This window comes from Podarcis tiliguerta (genome assembly GCF_965153285.1).
Source record: "Podarcis tiliguerta genome assembly, chromosome: 3".
NCBI lineage: Eukaryota > Metazoa > Chordata > Lepidosauria > Squamata > Lacertidae > Podarcis > Podarcis tiliguerta.
This window is the reverse complement of record NC_139536.1, coordinates 6,402,628-6,422,817: the sequence shown is the minus strand read 5'-3', so window position 1 is coordinate 6,422,817 and position 20,190 is coordinate 6,402,628. Positions and strand designations below refer to the sequence as shown.

Below are 20,190 nucleotides of genomic sequence, written 5' to 3'. Positions count from 1 at the left end.
CGAGCCGCCACAGAACTGAGCCACCTGCTTGGCGAGTCCCGGCACACTGCGCTAAACCAGCGTAGTGTGGCGCAGGGACTCGCTTCCGCAGCACCGGAAATCATGTCTGCACACGGCCCACAGAGGGATCTTTGCAGGACCGATCCGGCCCAGGCAAGGTAAACCTTGCCGACCCCTGCCTTAGACAAGGTAAAGGTAAAGGGACCCCTAACCATTAGGTCTAGTTGTGGCCGACTCTGGGGTTGTGGTGCTCATCTCGCTTTATTGGCCGAGGGAGCAGGCGTACAGCTTCCGGGTCATGTGGCCAGCATGACTAAGCCGCTTCTGGCGAACCAGAGCAGCGCACGGAAACAACGTTTACCTTCCCGCCGGAGTGGTACCTATTTATCTACTTGCACTTGACGTGCTTTCGAACTGCTAGGTTGGCAGGAGCAGGGACCGAGCAACAGGAGCTCACCCCATCGTGGGGATTCGAACTGCCAACCTTCTGATCGGCAAGTCCACCCTAAAAGCATCATGCACAGAAGGAGGTGGTCTACAACAAAAAATTGAGAATGGCTTCTCTCCTATCTGTCAAGGTGCCTGATAATGTTTTACTGCAGGGGTCAGCAAACTTACCACGCCTTGATCTGGTGTCTCCAGCGCTGATCACACTGTGGGCCGGAGGGCGGGGGAGCGTGTGCCCACGCACTATTTCCTGCACACTTCTGGGTCTGAGGAGCACCAGAAATAGCTTGTGTGCATGTGCACTGGACTCTTCCTACCCGGATGTGCACCAGAAATAACGCTTGCGCATGAACAAATAACACTTGCGCATGTGCACAAGCTATTTCTGGTGCCCCTCCGACCTGAAAGTGGGCAGCCACGCAGCGCAGCACTGGTAAGAGCAGGTGGGCAGCGGGGGTTGCCGCAGGCTGGATAAACGAGTCCCGTAGGCCTTATCCGGCCCGCGAACCTTAGTTTGGGGACCCCCGTTTTACTGGTTGCAAGCTCTGGGCAGGCTGGCCAGGGTTGTGCAATCATCTGGCCAGGGTTCTTTTGAGATGGTAAATACTTTATTTCTTTTCAATCCAGGTCCACAAGCATATCCCATTCATACAAAATATGCCTTTAAGACAGGATCTGAAGGATTTGTAAGTGAAAAGAACTACTAGGGAAGTTTTCTCCAAGATATTTCCTTCTGCAGAGGAAATATTTAGAGAGCCAAGATGGCTTTTGGGATTGTTCTGTGTGCTAAAATAATGTGTGATTTTTCTAAAGGATTATTTCCTAAAATTTGAAGGGTAAAGGATTGGTTTTCTGTGGCCTGTGTGTTTGCTATGTGTGGGGACCCTAAACTGTTATAATACGAATGAATCTAGTAGACCAAGAAAATGCAACAGAGGGCAGCTTCACCAGTTATTTGGAATGACCACAGACAAAAGATCTCTCAACACCTCTTGCCATAATGACGCCTGGAGGTTTCAAAGGACACATTTCCCATCACCACGATGAGCCAAAGTTTACTGAGCTTTCAGAATTCCCGTCCTCAGGGAGGCTTGTCTCTGCTTCCTTATCAACTGAGTCACCCAAGAAACTCCACCCCATCCTGAAGTCCTGATGACATTGTAGGAAGATTAGTTCTTCTCCAGCTTCACATGTGACCTTTGCCTATTGTCATGTTTATATGACTTTTTTCTGTTCAGCAGTGCTGTTCCCGTAGGCTGGTAAAATCTCCAGCTGCAATCAAATCCCTTAAGCCACCAGGAAACAGCTAAACTGGTTCCCATCCCTTTAAGAAGGTCCAAGATACATTATTTTCCACAGAGACACAACACATTTTGGCTCTGAAGGCATCTGGGACTTGCTCCGCTGCTAAATCAACTGGCCACGAGGATCATGCTATCTCTTTTCCTGGTTGCGTTCTTGCTTCTCTGCACCTTAACCCCAGGTAGGTGGTAGTTCTTGCTATTGTTATTATTTTATGTTGTTAAACTGCCATGCCGTCCTTCGTACGAGGTTCAAATGCTGGCTTACAATCAAAGGTCCGATGCAGGGAATCGAGAATGCGGAAAGCATTGGAGGTTTTTAAGCAGACGTTGAGTTGAGATTCCTTCATTGCAGGGGGTTGGACTAGATCAGGCTTCCTCAAACTCGGCCCTCCAAATGTTTTGAAACTACACTTCCCATCATCCCTGACCACTGGTTCTGCTAGCTAGGGATCATGGGAGTTGTAGGCCAAAACATCTGGAGGGCCAAGTTTGTGGAAGCCTGGAGTAGATGAATCTTGGCATCCCTTCCAACTCTGCAAATCTATGATTCTATCTAAGTGAGCACTGCCAGTTGACAGTGGCTCCAGATCCAGATTTAGGTTTGATGAGGCCCTAAGCTACTCAAGGTAATGGGGCCCTTTATATGTCCAGCTGTCCTTTGCCAACAACAAATTGGCGCTGTTTTTTGTGTTGAATATATGCTATGTGGTAATTTATGGACCTAATAGGTATCTAAAGCTATTTGCACATAACAATATGTATTTTATCAAAATAATTGTTGAACTGAAATACAATTAAGAAGTATATTAATAGTGAAATACAATTAAGAAGAAGTATATTAATAGTGAAATAATTATCAAGCTTTAACTTAAAATGATTTTTCATTCATAACAAACTTAATAATGCAAACACCTTGTCATTTGGCAATAACAAGAGTTCCTTTAGAAACACAATTTGCAAAGACTCATAATCTAGCCTCTAGAAACTTGCTATAACAAGAATAGGTGTAAATATAATGATGCAAACTACTAACTGGACACTGTAACTGGAGAGCCAGTGTGGTGTAGTGGTTAAGAGCGGTAGTCACGTAATCTGGGTAACCGGGTTCGCGTCTCCGCTCCTCCACATGCAGCTGCTGGGTGACCTTGGGCCAGTCACAGTCTCTCAGCCCCACTCACCTCACAGAGTGTTTGTTGTGGGGGAGGAAGGGAAAGGAGAATGTTAGCCGCTTTGAGACTCCTTAAAGGGAGTGAAAGGCGGGATATCAAATCCAAACTCTTCTTCTTCTAATAATAATAATTATAAATAGCAGAATGCAGGCACCCTATATATAGAAATGAGCAAACCAGTGATATTTTAGGGAGCAGACTAGCAGGCGAGGCCCATTACATACATCATAGGAGCCTACACAACACAAAACACTGTTGCTGTCTGTCGCTTTTATTTTATTTGTTTTTTATCTTATATTTTGGAAATGTACATCCAGTTGTTGTTTTTCCTTTAATCTTTTTTTTGGGGGGGGCCCCAAGAGAGTAGGGCCCTAAGCTATAAGTTTATTTAGCTTATACATAAATCCGGCACTGGTCCAGATGTTGTCAGGCTCCATCAACCCTAGCTAGCATGACCAGTGTTCAGAGATTATTGGGGTTGCAATCCAGCATATTCTGGAGAGCCATGGGTCTCCCTCCTTTGACCTAGTGTGCCTTAAGGGCCATTGACCTGATCTTCATGTGCTCTTCGTTATGAACACACTGCTTCGAATGGCTGCCTTGCCTCTCGTGCAGCCCATCCCTTCTGCATGCCAGTGCGTGAACTGACCCCTTTTGCGTACCTCTCCCTGCCTTAGGGCACAGCCATGCAAGAGACACCCTGAAGTGCCACGAAGACAAAGGGACCTGCCACCCCACTCTCTGCCCTGCACAGAAGATCGAGAAGGGGAGCTGCTACGATGGCATTCAGCTCTGTTGTGTTGGTGAGTTGGTATATAGAATCACAGAACTGTAGAGTAGCAAGGGACCCCGAGGGTCATCTAGTCCAACCCGCTGCAATGCAGGAATCCTTTTTGCCTAAGTGGGGCTCAAACCCATGACCATGAGATTAAGAGGTCTCATGCTCTACTGACTGAGCTCCTGCTTTGTATTGCAGCTTCCTCTATGTTCTTGCATGTCTTTCTCCTTAATTTATAATAAATGAAGAAGAAGAAGAAGAAGAAGAAGAAGAAGAAGAAGAAGAAGAAGAAGAGGAAGAGCCCCCATCTTAAAAAAATACCAGTTATCATAGAATCATAGAATAAAACAGGTGCTAGTCAGAAGGGAGGTGGCAGGGGGTGCTGCCGGTGTAAATGACTATCAGACTTTGAAAAAGCTGGTATCACTGGATGAAGCCCATCAGTTTGGTTGAATTAATTAACTAGTTTTAATTGCATTTGGGGAAAATGTGTAATTTGTTATTAGTGTTTTGAGTGTTATTTATCTTCCTTAGTTGGTCGTTGAAGCCACTGTGGTGGTGGTGGTTTTTGTTGTTGTTGTTGTTAAATTTCTAATCCAGTAATGCTTTTTATAAGGTAGGGAGTACTAGGGTTGAGCTTCTGGACAGTGGCTCAAAAAAGTTAGGGAACCACTGGATTACACTATTGAAACTGGAAAAGCATAGCATTAATTTTCATCTCTGCCTAGAAGGGATATTAGGTGCTTGCAAGGCCTTCTGCTCCTCTAATCCTCTCCCTCTCTATTTGTCTAGATTGTCCTTCTCACTTCCTCTCCTATGAAGGCAACGGGGGGTTCTCTACACCCAGATTTGGCCTGCGTGCCTCCATCAAACTCCTCCTTAGCCTCTGCAGTGGGAAAAGTTTGGAAATGTTGTGAGGAGAAGACTCCAAGTTCTGAAGAGACTGCAGGGCAGGAAACACCCATCTTGAAGAGTAGAAGACAATGTTGTCTTGCCACACCACCAGGGTGCAGCCTGGGCGTAAAGTGGAGAACTGGTTTTCTCTAGGAAGAAGCATCTTCAAAAAAAACCCACAGGCTTTTTTATATGTGTGGTGTGATCGATTTTAAAAGATATAAAGACTCCTGCAGGATCAGACCAAAGGCCTATCTATCGTGAGCCAGTGTGGTGCAGCAATTAATGTGCTGGGCTAAGGATCTGACAGACCAAGGTTCAAATCCCCATTTCGCATAGAAACTCACTGTGTTTGAGCTTGGGCCAGTCACAGTCTCCCAGTCTAGCCTATCTCACAAGGTTGTTGTGAGGATTCAAATGAAGAGGGGAGAGAAAAGGCCAACTTGAGCTCTTCGGAGGGAAGTTGGGATATGAATGCATTAAATAAATGCATAAGAAATACATAAGAAACACCACGGACAGAATAATTGCCACACACAGGAAGAACAAGGTTATCGTTTGAGGGCCTCACTTGTAGATTTAGAAATCCTTTAATGTGTCAACAGGAATAGAAGTTATTAAAATAGCAGTTGTTGTATAATGGGATTATTATTATTATGGCCGGAATGTAATTGAAATTAATAAGAGTTTGGAAAGCAGAAATAAAGAAAACCATCAGCCATCAATTCTAGCACACGGGGGGGGCGGCACTTTATCTAAATAATATAATTCGGTATTTGAACAATTGGAATTAGTAATTGTATTATAAATTGGTATTGTTATAATGAGGCTGTTATTGGATTGTAACTGAAAACTTTGGTTTGGGCTCAGTCTGAACCCTATGTTTCCCTCCCCTTACAGTTTGACTTTTAAAATGAGGCTGCATTTTAAATTGCATTTTAACCTGTATTTTAAATTGGGGTTTTTTTTCTTTTCTTTTTTTCTTATTATGTTTTTACTGAAATTTTATTGAAGTTAGCCGCCCTGAGCCTGGCTCTGGCCGGGGAAGGTGGGGTATAAATAATTTTTTTTATTATTATTATTACTAATAATAATAATAATAATAATAATCAAAAATAAATTGTCTAGCATCCTCTTCCCTCACAAGCAGATGCCTCTCTAGAAGCCCAGAGACAGGGCGGTAAGGCAATAGCTGCCCCTGGATTGCTCAGTCGGTTAGAGTGTGGTGCTGATAATGCCAAGGTTCTGAGTTCGATCCCCGTCTGGGACAGCTGCCATATTCCTGCATTTCAGGGGGTTGGACTAGATGACCCTTAGGGTCTCTTCCAATTGTATGATTCCTCACTGTTGCTGCCTAGCAAACGGCACTGAACTTACATTCATAAAGACATAAGACTTGGCTGGATCGCGCCAATGGCCAATCTAGTCCAGCATCCTGTTCTTACAGTGGCTGTGCGAAATCCGCAAGGAGCATCCAAGCACAAGAGCCCTCTCCCCTCCAGCAATTTGTGTTAGAAACATTGATGCCTCCCACCGTGGAAGCAGAGCTCAACCATAATAGCTGGTAGCCCTCTAAAGGTAAAGGGACCCCTGACCATTAGGTCCAGTCGTGGCCAACTCTGGGGTTGCAGCGGAACGATGGGGGTGGAGACACTCCTTCAGGTATACAGGACCGAGGCCGTTTAGAGCTTTAAAGGTCAGCACCAACTCTTTGAATTGTGCTCAGAAACGTACTGGGAGCCAATGCAGATTTCTCAGGACCGGTGTTATGTGGTCCCGGTGGCCAGTCCCAGTCATCTGTCTAGCTGCTGCATTCTGGATTAATTGCATTTTCTAGGTCACCTTCAAAGGTAGCCCCACACAGAGAGCATTGCAGTAGTCCAAGCGGGAGATAACTAGAGCATGCACCACTCTGGCCAGACAGTCCGCGGGCAGGTAGGGTCTCAGCCTGTGTACCAGGTGGAGGTGGTAGACAGCTGCCCTGGACACAGAATTAACCTGCGCCTCCATGGACAGCTGTGAGTCCAAAATGACTCCCAGGCTGCGCACCTGGTCCTTCAGGGGCACAGTTACCACAGGACCAGGGAATCCCCCACACCCGCCCGCCACCTGTCACCCAAAAACAGTACTTCTGTCTTGTCAGGATTCAACCTCAATCTGTTACATTTATTCGAATCGGCGAGTACCTGGAGATGGCTTGTGTGGTCAACAAGCGGCCGATTCAAAGTGAACCATCCTCGGAGAAGAAAACAATGGAACATTCCAGATCTCTCACACGACCTGATTCAGCCAATAGGGACACAGGACTTTAATTCTTGGGTTCGCTGGCGTGTTGGCTCCTTTCCACCGGGAGAACAATGGACTTTGTAGGTTATGTATGCTGATTATTATTTCACCCACCGCTACTCCGGTCTTGTTGGCCAAGCAGTTGACCTCATCTATGTTTACACATTTGTTCCAGTTCCTCGGAGATCACAGGTGACCCTCCAACCATGAGGTTCCGTAATCTGTTGATCGTTGCCATTTTGGGTGCCTTTCTAGTCTCTTTAGGTAAGAGGAACAAGCTAGGTCGCTTATCACATGGGATCCCTTCTGAGACTTGATGGTCAGACCATGTTTGGTGGGTTCCATGCCCTTCCCTATGAAAATAATAATGGGGAGGGGGATTCTCAGCAGCTCACCCAAAGGGAGTGCAACTCTCATGCTCCGCATAATGCTTCCATGTGGCCTGTTTCTTGAGCATTTGTCCTGCCTGCTTGTGGGGAGGCCAGGCGACACCAGCTATTTCATGAGCATCCATCCTTATTTACTTACAAGGAGGTTAGAAGGGTCTGCATCAAAAACCAGTATTATCCCCACAGCGGTACCTTGGTTCTCAAACTTAATACGTTTTGGAAGTCCATTCCAAAACCAAAACATTCCAAAACCAAGACGCGCTTTCCCATAGAAAGTAATGCAATACTGATTAATCCGTTTCAGACTTTTAAAAACAACCCCTAAAACAGCAATTTGACATGGATTTTACTATCTAACAAGACCATTGATCCATAAAATGAAAGCAATAAACAATTTACTGCAGTCACTCAATCAACCAGTAGCTGAAACTGGGTTCCACACAGTCACAAAAACAAAACAAAAAAGCGGCAAAAACAAAAATGCAAAATAAATTGTAAAAACAGACAGACCTCAGCATAACACACAAAATGGAGTACATTCGGCTTCCGAAAAACGTTCGCAAACCAGAACGCTTACTTCCAGGTTTGCAGTGTTTGGGTTCCAAAGTTGTTTGAGTACCAAGGCATTTGAGAACCAAGGTACCACTGTACCTCCCAGCCCATTTTCACTTCACTTTCCTTATCACAAAAAAACCTGAGCTTTCAGGAGAGTGGGTTTCCCAGCCATCTATAACTGCACAACCTGAATTTGCCACTGTGCGACTGAAGCCCACACCAAAATAGTGACAATGTGAGAGCACCCAGGGACACTCAACTTAATTCGTTCCGGAGGTCCGTTCTTAACCTTAAACCGTTCTTAACCTGAGGTACCACTTTAGCTAATGGGGCCTCCTGCTGCCACCGCACGATTTCTGTTCTCATCCTGAAGCAAAGTTCTTAACCCGAGGTACTACTTCCGGGTTAGCGGAATCTGTAACCTGAAGAGTTTGTAACCCGAGGTACCACTGTATCATCATTTTTTACTAAATAAATTTATTAGTCACTTTTTTGCCATGGCAGCTGAAAGCAACTTACAAAATGACCTACAGAACAACAAAACATTCATGCATTAAAACCAGGGGGGTGATACAGTCGTACCTCTGCTTACATATCCCTCTGGATACGTAAACTTCAGGTTGCGAACGCAGCAAACTAGAAAGTGTATACTTCCAGGTTTCGCCACACACGCATGCGCAGCAGCGCTCAATCGCACCGTGTGTGTGCATGCGCAGAAGGGCACCTCCAGTTATCAAGTTTTCGGGATGCGGCCGGACCTCCAGAACAGATCCCATTCATAACCGGAGGTACCACTGTATATAACAATGGCTCCTGGCGGGCCTTCCTGGGGAGAGCATTTCACCAGCAGGGAGCCAAGGAAGAAAAGGCCTTTTCTCATGTTGCTAACTTCTGGACCTCACATGGAGGGGGCACAAGAAGAAGGGCCTCAGTTGATGATCGCAGGGTTCAGGTCGGTTCATATGGGAAGAGGTGGTTCTTGAAGTATTGTGGTCCTGAGCAACATAAGGATTTATGGGCTGAATTGGGCCCAGAAACTATTTGGCAGCCAGTGTGGTCAGGCTAGGATTGGCCTTTTATGCTCAGACCTTCTTGGCCCAGGGAGCAACCTGGCTGCGAAATTCTGCACCCGTCAAAGTTTATAAACTGTCTTCCAAGGCAGCTCTACATATAATGAGTTGCACCTCTAACCTAGAGGTCATCGGGCAACAGAAGTTGGGATGTCCCTGTCCAAATAGAGGCACAGCCAAGAAACCAGCCAAAGCTGATAGAAGGCAAAAGTAAATTTAATGCATAGATGCCAAGCGGGGATGCCAAGCATAGATGCCAACCCTAACCCTTTAACAACAACAACAACAACAACAACAACAACAAAACGATGTATAAATTATTTGTACCCCGCCCATCTGGCTGGGTTTCCCAAGCCACTCTGGGCAGCTTCCAACAAAGATCAAAAATACATTAAAACATCAGTTATTAAAAACTTCCCTAAACAGGGCTGCCTTCAGATGTCTTCTAAACATCAGATAGTTGTTTATCTCTTTGACATCTGATGGGAGGGCATTCCAGCCCCAACCATCCTTGTTCATATGGCACGAGGACAGGGGAGGCTGCCTTATACCAAGTCAGAGCTTTGGTCCAACTTAGCACAGTGTTGTCTACATCACTGATCTTCAGCAGGGGGCTCACTATTATTATTATTATTATTATTATTATTATTATTATTATTATTATTATTATTATATCTCTCCGGGCATTTATTTGTGGGGCCTTCCTGGTGTTTAGACATGAGTAGAATGTGTGCTTTTATTTAAAATGCATCTCTGGGTTATTTGTGGGACATAGGAATTCATTCCCCACCACCGATAGATAGATAGATAGATAGATAGATAGATAGATAGATAGATAGTCCGGCCCCCCACAAGGTCTGAGGGACAGTGGACCGGTTCCCTGCTGAAAAAGCTTGCTGACCCCTGGTATAGGATGTCAAACAGATCAACCAAAGGCCTGGTTAAAAGGGAACATTTTTGCCTGGTGCCTAAAGATATATAATGAAGGCACCAGGCCAACTTCCCGAGAGAGAGCATTCCACAAACGGGGAGCAACCACAGAGAAGGCCCTTTTCTTGTGTTGCCACCCTCCGGATCTCTCGAGGAGAAGGCCCATGAAGGAGGGTCTCAGATGATGATCTCAGGGTCCGGGTAGGTTCATATGGGAAGAGGTGGTCCTTGAGGTATTGCGGTCCTGAGCCATTTAAGGCTTAGTCGGACCCATAGCTGGATCCAAGGTGGGCGGCAACAGGAATACTACCATGCAGATATCCGGTGAACGTTTAATAAATGGGTCCACCTGTGCAGGTTTTGGTTAAAGGTGTGTTCTGGGTCTGAAAGGTTGAAGATACCCGGTCTGCAATGGCCAACCATCATTTCAGATAGCGGTCTTTCCAAACCCAGAGATGTCCCCTACGTTGGACCTTTGACATGAAAAGCAGGTGTTCTACCACTAAGATACAGACCCTCCCCTCCCCCCCATCCTAATTGCAAATGTATCCCACCCCCCAGATCATTGTCACCCCACCCTTCCCCTTGTCTTATAACGGAGCGCGAGTGATCACGAATCATCATTTTCCTTTGCTAAGGAGCCGGTTTGAACTTATTCGCCAGGCGCTGCTGGCGGAGAGCAGGGAAATGCCGAGGCAATCGGTGCTTCTACAATGAAATCGAGATCAGCACGTGCTACCACACGAAAATAAAATGTTGCCGGGAGAAGGATTGAGAGGCGCTGGCGCCGAGACTGTTACGGATGACCTGAGAACCTGGGCGAGAGTGTCCCGAGAGACTCGACGTCTCTGAGTCTGCATGCTGTTTTTAGGAAAGCGGTTTCTCCCAGCTCAACAATACCACTGTGAAACGGAGAGGAAATCAGGACTGCTATGCGCATTTACGCATCCTCTGCCATTGTCTTTCTTTCCTCTTCTTCCTTTTAAAGCACTCGCAGCCTTTCCAACCCCTGCTGTCAAACCGGAGCACCAATCCCTCGTTGCAAAAACAAATCATAGATTTATACAATAAACAAATGATTCTTTTTTATAATAATAAAAAAATGAGACCTGTGTTGTTATAGGTGGCCAAGAATTCTGTGCAGGCACCTGGGTAGGCTGCTACGCTCACCTGGGTAGGCTGACTCAGAACATTGTTCTGGACTCCCCACTTCTCTGAGGACGAAGACATTTCAGAGACAGCAACGCTTAGCCCAGTTTGTTTTGCTTTGGAAGGAAAGGTCACTGGAAATTTGAGCGCTTTTTTTGCAGTCCTTGGGTTTTACAGCATGATTGCATCTTATGGGGGGGGGGTTCAGCTCTGAGAATTCCACATATGCACAAAAGTCACATATACCCAAATCCTTGGAGCCACACCCATAGTCAGTGGGAGAGAGAGAGACAGAGAGAATCCCTAGGACAGTGGAGCCTAAGTTTTTGAGCGTCTTGGAAGCCAAACAATTTGGAAGCCAAACGCCAAAAACCCGGAAGTAATTGCTTCCATATTCGAATGCGCCCCAGAAGTCGAACGGCTTCCGGGCATAGCTGTCAACTTTTCCCTTTTCTTGCTATCCTATTTGGAATAAGGAATTTCCCTTTAAAAAGGGAAACGTTGACAGCTATGCTTCCGGGGCACATTACTCTGTTTTTTTCAATGGATTTTGCCAACTGCCTATTGATTCTCAGTTTTCGAACGTTCCAGAAGTCGAATGGTCTTCTGGAACGGATTACGTTCGAAAACCAAGGTTCCACTGTATCATAGCTGTCAACTTTCAGATTTGAAAATAAGGGATCAGCAGCCTCACCTGTCCCGGGGACAGTCTACGGAATATCTAACAATCCAGGATAGCAGCAGGAAGCAGTGGGAAACGGCGCTGGAATAAGGGAATTTCCCACAAAAAAGGGAAGGTTGACAGCTATGCACTGAATCCCTAATGCCAGAGTGCTGAGCAGACCTTGTTCCCCAAGCAAGGAGATCTTAAAACCTCTTTAGGCACTAGATAACTGAAGTGGGTGAGGTGCAAAAAGAGATTTTTGAGCTCTCTTCCTTGCTTGGGCATTAAGGTACACCCAACTCACCAGCTCTGGGAGGCTGGCGATGCTTATGCAAGATCCCACAGTCAGTAGGCAGAAGTTTTTGATGCCTCAGAGGTTCTGTGCATTGAATTCTAAAGCTCAACTGAAGAAAGCACTTCTTGAAGCAGTGCATAGGGGTATTTGTTTTGGGGTTTTGACTGTCCAGACAGCAACATTTTTGCACCTTTTTTTGAACTTTGTTAAGTAATCAAAACATTTCGCAACAAAAGAGTCAGGTGGCAACTTGCTATTTTAGATCCATAATGCATGGCTGGATATGACATCAGAACATGAAGAAATTCCATCTAAGGCCAGACTAGAAAATAAGTTCATTGTTCTCACCGGAGCAGAGAGGGCTAGTAATAAAGGGGAACCTCGGGTTATGAACTTAATTCGTTCTGGAGGTCCGTTCTTTTTTTCTCTCCAAAACCACCGTTCTATTCATGCAAAGTAAAATACAGTGGTACCTCGGGTTAAGTACTTAGTTTGTTCTGGAGATCCGTTCTTAACCTGAAACTGTTCTTAACCTGAAGCACCACTTTAGCTAACAGGGCCTCCCGCTGCCACCACACCTCCGCGGTGCAATTTCTGTCCTCATCCTGAAGCAAAGTTCTCAACCCGAGGTACTACTTCCGGGTTAGCGGAGTTTGTAACCCGAAGTGTTTGTAACTCAAGGTGCCACTGTAGTGCATAGGCTGGAAGATGCAGGACAGGCAAAACGAAATACTTCATCCACACAGCACATAGTTCAACTATGGAACTCCCTGCCACAGGAGACAGCGATGGCCACCAACTTGGATGGCTTTAAAAAGAAGATTCATGGAGGCGGAGAGGGCTATGAATGTCTGTGCTGTGTACATCTGGAAGAAGCAATGCTTCCGAATACCAGTTGTTGGGAACCGCAGGAGAAAAAGAATGATCTTGTGCTTGGATTTCCTTGCTGGTCTCCCACAGACATCTGAGAACCAGATGCTGTGCTCGATGAGCCATTGGCCTGATCTAGCAGGCTCTTATGTTCCAACACATTCTTATGTTCTTGTTGTTTAGTCGTGTCTGACTCTTCGTGACCCCATGGACCAGAGCACGCCAGGCACTCCTGTCTTCCACTGCCTCCCGCAGTTTGGTCAAACTCATGCCGGTAGCTTCGAGAACACTGTCCAACCATCTCGTCCTCTGTCGTCCCCTTCTCCTTGTGCCCTCCATCTTTCCCAACATCAGGGTCTTTTCCAGGGAGTCTTCTCTTCTCATGAGGTGGCCAAAGTCTTGGAGCCTCAGCTTCACGATCTGTCCTTCCAGTGAGCACTCAGGGCTGATTTCATTCAGAATGGAGAGGTTCTATCCATGTTCTTGCACATTTAGAAATCTCATAAACTGTCGTGGGTACCACAAAGTACCCATTTCACAGAAGGAAACTGGCAACACTCAGAATTGCAACTGCCTCCAGCAAGCAAAATACTTATACCCCTTCCAAAAAACGAAAACCAAACATGCACACACACACACACAGAGAGAGAGAGAGAGAGAGAGAGAGAGAGAGAGAGAGAGAGAATGCCACCAAATGAACAGGTAATATTTCCCAACCAAACAATAAGCAAACCTAAAAAAAAGCATATAACATTGTCTTACTGCACTGACACATGGATAGGGAAGCTTGTGGTGGTGTGAAATGATCTCATATGTTTGGAAGGCAGTGATATCCCATAGATATCATGCTTGATATTGGACTGAGTAAATATTGCGTGAAAGCACCTACGTTCTTCTTGAGCAGGCATGGCCAAACTTGGCCCTCCAGCTGTTTTGGTACTACACTTCCCATCATCCCTGACCACTGGTCCTGTTAGCTAGGGATGATGGGAGTTGTAGTCCAGAAACAGCTGGAGGGGCAAGTTTGGCCATGCCTGTTCTAGAGCAAATACAGTACTTTTGATATTAGACTACCAAATCCAGCTGCCATAGGTGCTTTAAAAATAAGGCACATGTGCTGATATTCTCACATTCAGGGGCATGAGTCATGTTGCTCAATTTTAATTTACTGAGATGTACACCTGTTAGAGGGATGTGGGTGGCTCTGTGGGTTAAACCACAGAGCCTAGGACTTGCCTATCAGAAGTTCGGCGGTTCAAATCCCCGCGATGGGGTCAGCTCCCGTTGCTTGGTCCCTGCTCCTGCCAACCTAGCAGTTCGAAAGCACATCAAAAGTACAAGTAGATAAAGGTAAACAGTGTTTCTGTGCGCTGCTCTGGTTTCGCCAGAAGTGGCTTAGTCATGCTGGCCACATGACCCAGAAGCTGTACGCCGGCTCCCTCGGCCAATAAAGCAAGATGAGCGCCACAACCCCAGAGTTGGTCATGACTGGACCTAATGGTCAGGGGTCCCTTTACCTTTACACCTGTTAGAAGTGTGCACTGGCTCAGTTTGAAATCCAAACTGGGATGCTTCACAGTGTTTCTATATTTGCCTGAGTTGGGTGGCAATGTTAACAAGGCACCCTGTGTCAGAGGAGCACTCTCACTCTCTCCCAAAACCTTGTGTTGCTCTGTTGACTCAGTCACAGATGCACACAAAATGCTGCAGACTCCTTTGTGTTGTTAAAAGAGAAGCCAAGCTGACACATTTTAATGGACAGGTTTAGCTTTTAAACAGAAGGAATTATTTTATCAGTTTTTTCAGTCACGGTGCTTTGGGGAAGGTAGAATACTGAGGGAAATTATTTGTTTCACAAACTTGCCTACTGCTATTTTTGCAAGTTCTGCCTCTCCAGATGAGGGTGCTTAGAAGAGTGGATCAGAAGAATCAGGGTACCTCCCACCCTTTAAAAAACATTTCAAGTCACAACAAGCAGAGCAACTACTTTAATTGTTTTAATTTTATGCTGGGGGTGGGCTTCTTGTTCTTTTTCAGTTTGCCTTTGTGCTGAGTTTTAGTTCTAGAGAATTTACAATGTTCAGAGCACAGTGTTGTCACTCTTCATTCCTTCCTTCTGTGGCGGTGAAAAGTTCCTTTTAATTCTTGGTTTTGTAATAGCCTTAACTTTTCCACCACCCCAAGAGCAACCTTAAATAGACTCTTGGCACTATAACCTATTTGTCTTCAGTGTTAAGGTTTCTTTACCAGGAAATATCATCCCAGCAATTTTCTGATTGATTTCCCATAAGAAACTCAGAGAGGTTAAGTGATTCCTGTTTTTCCATCCCAAATCTGTAAAAGACTGCCTTCCTTCTGAAATTTGGCAGGATTCATGTCCTCGGACCATGGCAGCAAATTTCATCCATTCTCACCAAATAGAAATGCAAAATAAAAAGAGATGCCTGAAAATTCTACCCACTTCTGTCAAAAAGTCCCCCATAATAGTAAATGGTGGGAAACAGAGCTTTGTTTTTAACAGACCCAAAACATGAGTTGAATCAGACAGACAACAGAGCGACTTGGAATAAATTAGTCTGTTTCCCAAAGTGACAGATACAAACCAAATTGATGGTTGGTGCACACTCCTAAAACTTGTTCCAGCCCTTAAAAACTAAAGACCATTTGGGAAATCAGGTCTCCTTTTCAGCCAATTGGAAAGGAGTCACATACATATGCAACCTGATTGGCTAATATCACTCTAGAATGAAGCGGTCTTGAAACAAGAGGCTGCTAGACAAACAATGGTCTTTCCTTCCCAGCCTATGGGGAAAGAGAATTTCATTCTCTTATGTCATACTAGGTGTTCCAAGCATGAGATGGTTAGAACCACAGTGGGAGCAAAGCACCACAGGGCATCGAGGGTAAGAACTGTCTGATGGCTGTTTCGTTGTCTGGTAGTTAATAGTATTTGCGATAGAACCTGTGTGTTGAAATGTAGAAATGATCTGTGTGGGTCTTCACCCAACACTGGCCCATTCATCAACCATAAAAACTAGAGAGAACCAAAGCTTTGGGTTGTGTTGCCTGTTCTTGAGGGTGTGTTAAGTGGCATTAACAAATTACAGTTACTCTAGTCGTTGGCTTTCCATGATGATCCCTGAACAAGAACCAGTAATTACCTTGTGGATTTTGGAAGAACTGCACTCCAGGGTGTGTGTTTTCCCCTTTTATCTGTGGAGACAAAATAACAACCAGACCAACACCACCGGTGGTCAGAGGCAGTTTTAGGGTAGCGCAAAGGGTTCAGCCACACTGAGAGCCACAGGGGGCGCCACAACAATGGAGAATGGAGCTCGAGAGATGGTGGGAGAAAATTTTAACATCATGCAGGGCACTGCTGGAATTTGACAGCCTAATGTGTGCCACTGCTGGTGGTCCTTGATTATCTTCCTGTAAAACTCTCGATGAACGAAGAATGTATTGGATTTATTTGCTCTTCTTTTATACTGTTGTTTTCATGGTTGCTTCTGCTGTTATTAAAATGTCTTAACCACCTGAGTGGCAGGCCTTGAGTTCTCACATTTCAGTGGTGCCCTGTGTAACACCAAAATTTGCCTCCCACTCACCTCTCACCTTCCATTCTACATCATAATTGTGGCACCCCCAAGGCTCTGCGCCCAGTGCGACCGAACTGGTCACATTCCTCTAAATCTAGAGGAATGCCCAGCCATTACCATAAGGTCCCATTGTGGGTCACAGCAATGCAAAAAACAAACAAACATGAAAATCAGTTAAACCAATTTACAATTGAAAGAATAAGGTGCATCCAGTTTATAGGTATAAAGCATGGTGTAAATAATATCTAACTACATTTGATGTGGCTTTGAATTCTCAGAAAGTTCGCAGCAATTTAGACTTGCATATTGGAGTAGCAAGCCAGAATAGTCATAAAATAAGATATGCCTTTATAGAAACCTTCTGCTTTCATCAGCAATTTGAAGTGTATAAGACAGGGAGGAGAAGGAGCTGTTTTTAAACAATGAGGATGGATAAATGTCCTCTGAAGGTGACATCTGCCCTCTGCAAGAGTGCTCTGAAACCCTGCTCAAAGTTATGCATTGCTTTCCAAACCAAAGCCACTAGATGCTTTTCGACAGAGCTAAACCTGTATCTTGTCATGGTGAACATATATATATCTCTGTCCACCATTGATGGGAAACATTTGGATTGTTCATTAGAGACAGAGGTTGACTAGATGTGGGGAGAGAGGGAGAAAGGAAGGGAAGGGGGGAGAAATGGCACAATCCACCCCAAAAAAGGTTCCATTTCTTTCCCTACTTATATATTTAACTTTCTCCTGCTGCAATTTCTGGATTTATAAGAGGGTTTTGACTGGGAAAAGGCAGGCGATGGAGAGAGGGAGATTCATCTGGTATTTATTTGACACTACCTAGTTATTTATTTACTGACTCCCTTCCCCTTTTGCTTCGTTGCTACTGCTAGCGGTTTATTTTATGGCACAGAAAAGGTTTACCACTGTCCCTTCTCCTTTTATTTCACCTTCCTAGTTACCCTGGAGAGTGACCCAGCCTGACCCAGCCATGAGGAGTTTCCACCTCCTGGTTGCCCTAATCCTTGCAGTGCTCCTGGTGAGCCCAGGTAAGGTGCACAGAAATGTGGTTAGACTTGGAAACCACAATTTAATGCAACAGGCAACAGATAATATGTGCTCTCAAATATCAAGCTTTGATTTCAAATTCCAAAACAGAATGGGTTGCATTGTTCATGAGCCTTAATAAATCTATGCAGCAGGGAGCCCTTCCTTAGATTGGCTGAACTTCAGGGTTCATGCTCCTGGCATGGTCCTGGCAAATATTGGTGGGGAAATTCATCAAGCTTCGCTTTTACACTTGCTTGCTCAAACTGAAGAGTGACAGGTTAAGGACTAGCCATTCTTTGTAGTCTCTGCACCTCCTTCCTTTGATCAACTGCCCTCTTGGTACAGAAAATTAGGAAGAGGCACTTGATCCTTCCAGATTCTTGGATTTGAGCCTAGCAACAACACCTGTATTGCAAGAGAGTAAGTGAAGAGGAGATTTCTCTGCAAATCATTCTTGGGTAGAGTCATGGATGCACCTGATACATCTGGCTGTGTGTTGTTGATTTTTCTGATTCGGTAAATGGCATATGGAGTTTTTATTACTTATCTGCTTGTTTGATTTCTTACCCTTTGCCCTAAGGTCCCAGGGTGAGTTAAAGCAACAGTAGCAAGAACACATAAAACCGCTCCACCTGGAATGGTTTGGCGTAGTTCATCATCGTAACAAGAACAATACAAATTTGGCAAAAGCGGTGGGTCACACGAGAAGAGAAGCCATGACTGTCAAAGGATAAAGCAATGCATGGTCATCCCAGGGCGGAAGAGAGGCAGTGTGGGCTAGCAGTTAGAGTGTCAGGCTAGGACCTGGGAAACCTGGGTTCAAATCTCTACTTGGCCACAAAACTCACAAGGCAATCTTGAGCCAGTCACAGAAGATGGTAGAAGACCTCTTTGAGGAGGGTCCCACACTTCTGAGCATAGCTGACAACTTTTCCCTTTTCTTGCGAGGAATCCTATTTGGAATAAGGGAATTTCCCTTTAAAGAAAGGGAAACGTTGACAGCTATTCTTCTGAGGGTGGGAAAAACTAGCAAAAAAAGCCCCATCTGTGGATTTTAACAGTTGAGAAGGTCTGTTGATAGAAGCAATCTATCTCCAAACACCAGATGTTGAGGATGAATAACAAGGGAAGGCATAGCCTGCCTGACCCAACAAGGCTGTCTTCAAGACATTATGTTCTCTGCTTCTTTCTTACGCAGGAAATGGGGAGCGCGAGCCCCGGTATGTGAGCCACTGCCTCCGGCGAGGAGGGATCTGTCGGTATGATGACTGCAGTGAGGGCGAGGAGCAGATTGGGACCTGCTACCACCACACCATGATCTGTTGCCGGGATGAAGTGGTTTAGTAGGGAGAGGCAAACTGGCAAACTGAAGATATCCCCCCAAAGGAGAGAGTGTTCCTCTGCTCCCTTTTTCCAGTTATGAATTAACCTTGCCAAATCTTACACACACACCCTCCTAATAAAAATGTATTTTTTCTCTCTTGCATTTCTGTTTGCTACTCTCAGACAGTGGTTTGTGCTTCAATCCCCCTTGTTTCTAAAACGTTCAAGGACCAGCAGTGAGCTGGCTGCTTGAGAAGTAGGAAAAACAGCAACCTTGGAATAAAGCCTTCTACCACCCCTATCCCCAAAATCATAAAACTTTGTGTTTTGGAGATGGCTGGTGAGTTTGTTGTTGTTGTTAGCTTGTTGGTTTGTTAACCGACAATATTGCATATGTTACGAGAAGAAAGAAGGCAAAAAATTAATATATTATGCCATAAAGAATCACAGCCTAGGAGGACAAAAGTACAAAAATTAAGCTCAGCTCCGAAGGGATAATAAAGTATTAGTTCAATCAAACATTCCCTTCACAAACAATCAAGATTTATATAACGATTCTCCACCTGTGAGTCCCAGCATCATTGAGAATAAAACTTCTATATAGTCTTAAACGAGCCAGACATTTGTGTATACTGGTGGCGTGTGTATATAAGTAACCACATGCCTCAAAATCTGTATAATATTTTTTAATGCCATATATTCAAAAAATGGTCACTCAAGCTCTGCCCTTTAGATACTTTCGGTTTGTGAGGTACCTTTTCAAGAAGGGCAAGCTATTATTCATCACCTGCTCTTCCTGTAAAGTTCCCAGCACAGGTTTCAGCATTGCAATACAACAACAACAACAACAATAATAATAATTGTACCCCACCCATCTGGGCGGCTTCCAACAAAGATGAAAAATACATTAAAATGTCACACATTAAAAACTTCCCTGAACAGGGCTGCCTTCAGATGTCTTCTAAATGTCAGGTAGTTGTTTATCTCTTTGACATCTGATGGGAGGGCATTCCACAGGGCAGGTGCCACCACCGAGAAGGCCCTCTGCCTGGTTCCCTGTAGCTTTGCTTCTCACAATGAGGGAACCGCCAGAAGGCCCTTGGCACTGGACCTCAGTGTCCAGGCAGAACGATGGGGGTGGAGACGCTCCTTCAGGTATACTGGACCAAGGCCATTTAGGGCTTTAAAGGTTGACAATGGTTGGCATCCATCTGTCTTGGGAGACAATGGAGCATTGCACCTTTGGGGGTGAAGTCAAACTGTTGGAAGGTTGTAGCACCTGCTGTGGTTGTAGAGACAGATATGGGAGAGACATGCTTTGTTGCAGCTGGGGCAGACAAAGGTGTCCAGTTCTGTTTCTGCAGATGCACCATGGTATTTCTTCTGCACTCCTCCCATTGGTCTTTCCTCCTCTGGTCACTGCTG

General features: G+C 45.1%; 3 protein-coding genes across 5 annotated transcripts in view; 2 read left to right on the top strand and 1 right to left on the bottom strand.

The window, feature by feature from the left end:
• Positions 1-20,190, bottom strand: part of BLK (BLK proto-oncogene, Src family tyrosine kinase) — an 819,573-nt gene that overhangs the window by 488,194 nt on the left and 311,189 nt on the right. The gene's annotated exons all lie outside the window — the stretch shown is intronic.
• Positions 1,679-5,624, top strand: LOC310673970 (gallinacin-14-like). The gene is made up of 3 exons (XM_083432834.1): positions 1,679-1,930; positions 3,598-3,723; positions 4,491-5,624. Exons 1-3 carry the CDS (start codon positions 1,879-1,881, stop codon positions 4,613-4,615), a joined length of 303 nt encoding a protein of 100 aa, XP_083288960.1. The 5' UTR covers positions 1,679-1,878; the 3' UTR covers positions 4,616-5,624.
• LOC310673769 (beta-defensin 11-like) lies at positions 15,597-18,926 on the top strand. Of its 3 annotated transcripts, none has more exons than XM_083432348.1 (3): positions 15,597-15,703; positions 17,351-17,441; positions 18,641-18,926. In XM_083432348.1, exons 1-3 carry the CDS (start codon positions 15,605-15,607, stop codon positions 18,784-18,786), a joined length of 336 nt encoding a protein of 111 aa, XP_083288474.1. In that variant the 5' UTR covers positions 15,597-15,604; the 3' UTR covers positions 18,787-18,926. The 3 variants fall into 3 exon arrangements, 2 of the variants coding, with proteins under 2 accessions (XP_083288474.1, XP_083288475.1); XR_014509220.1 differs by having other exon boundaries at positions 15,688-15,736; XM_083432349.1 differs by lacking the exon at positions 15,597-15,703 and adding an exon at positions 15,768-15,878.

Excerpts from the sequence above, each read along its gene's own strand:
- LOC310673769 (XM_083432348.1), top strand. The coding sequence starts at position 15,605 with ATGGGGAAAGAGAATTTCATTCTCTTATGTCATACTAGGTGTTCCAAG. Across the intron at positions 15,704-17,350 it reads AGCACCACAGGGCATCGAGG|TTACCCTGGAGAGTGACCCA; the intron begins GTAAGAACTGTC and ends TCACCTTCCTAG. Across the intron at positions 17,442-18,640 it reads AGTGCTCCTGGTGAGCCCAG|GAAATGGGGAGCGCGAGCCC; the intron begins GTAAGGTGCACA and ends TTTCTTACGCAG.
- LOC310673970 (XM_083432834.1), top strand. The coding sequence starts at position 1,879 with ATGCTATCTCTTTTCCTGGTTGCGTTCTTGCTTCTCTGCACCTTAACC. Across the intron at positions 1,931-3,597 it reads TCTCTGCACCTTAACCCCAG|GGCACAGCCATGCAAGAGAC; the intron begins GTAGGTGGTAGT and ends TCCCTGCCTTAG. Across the intron at positions 3,724-4,490 it reads CATTCAGCTCTGTTGTGTTG|ATTGTCCTTCTCACTTCCTC; the intron begins GTGAGTTGGTAT and ends CTATTTGTCTAG.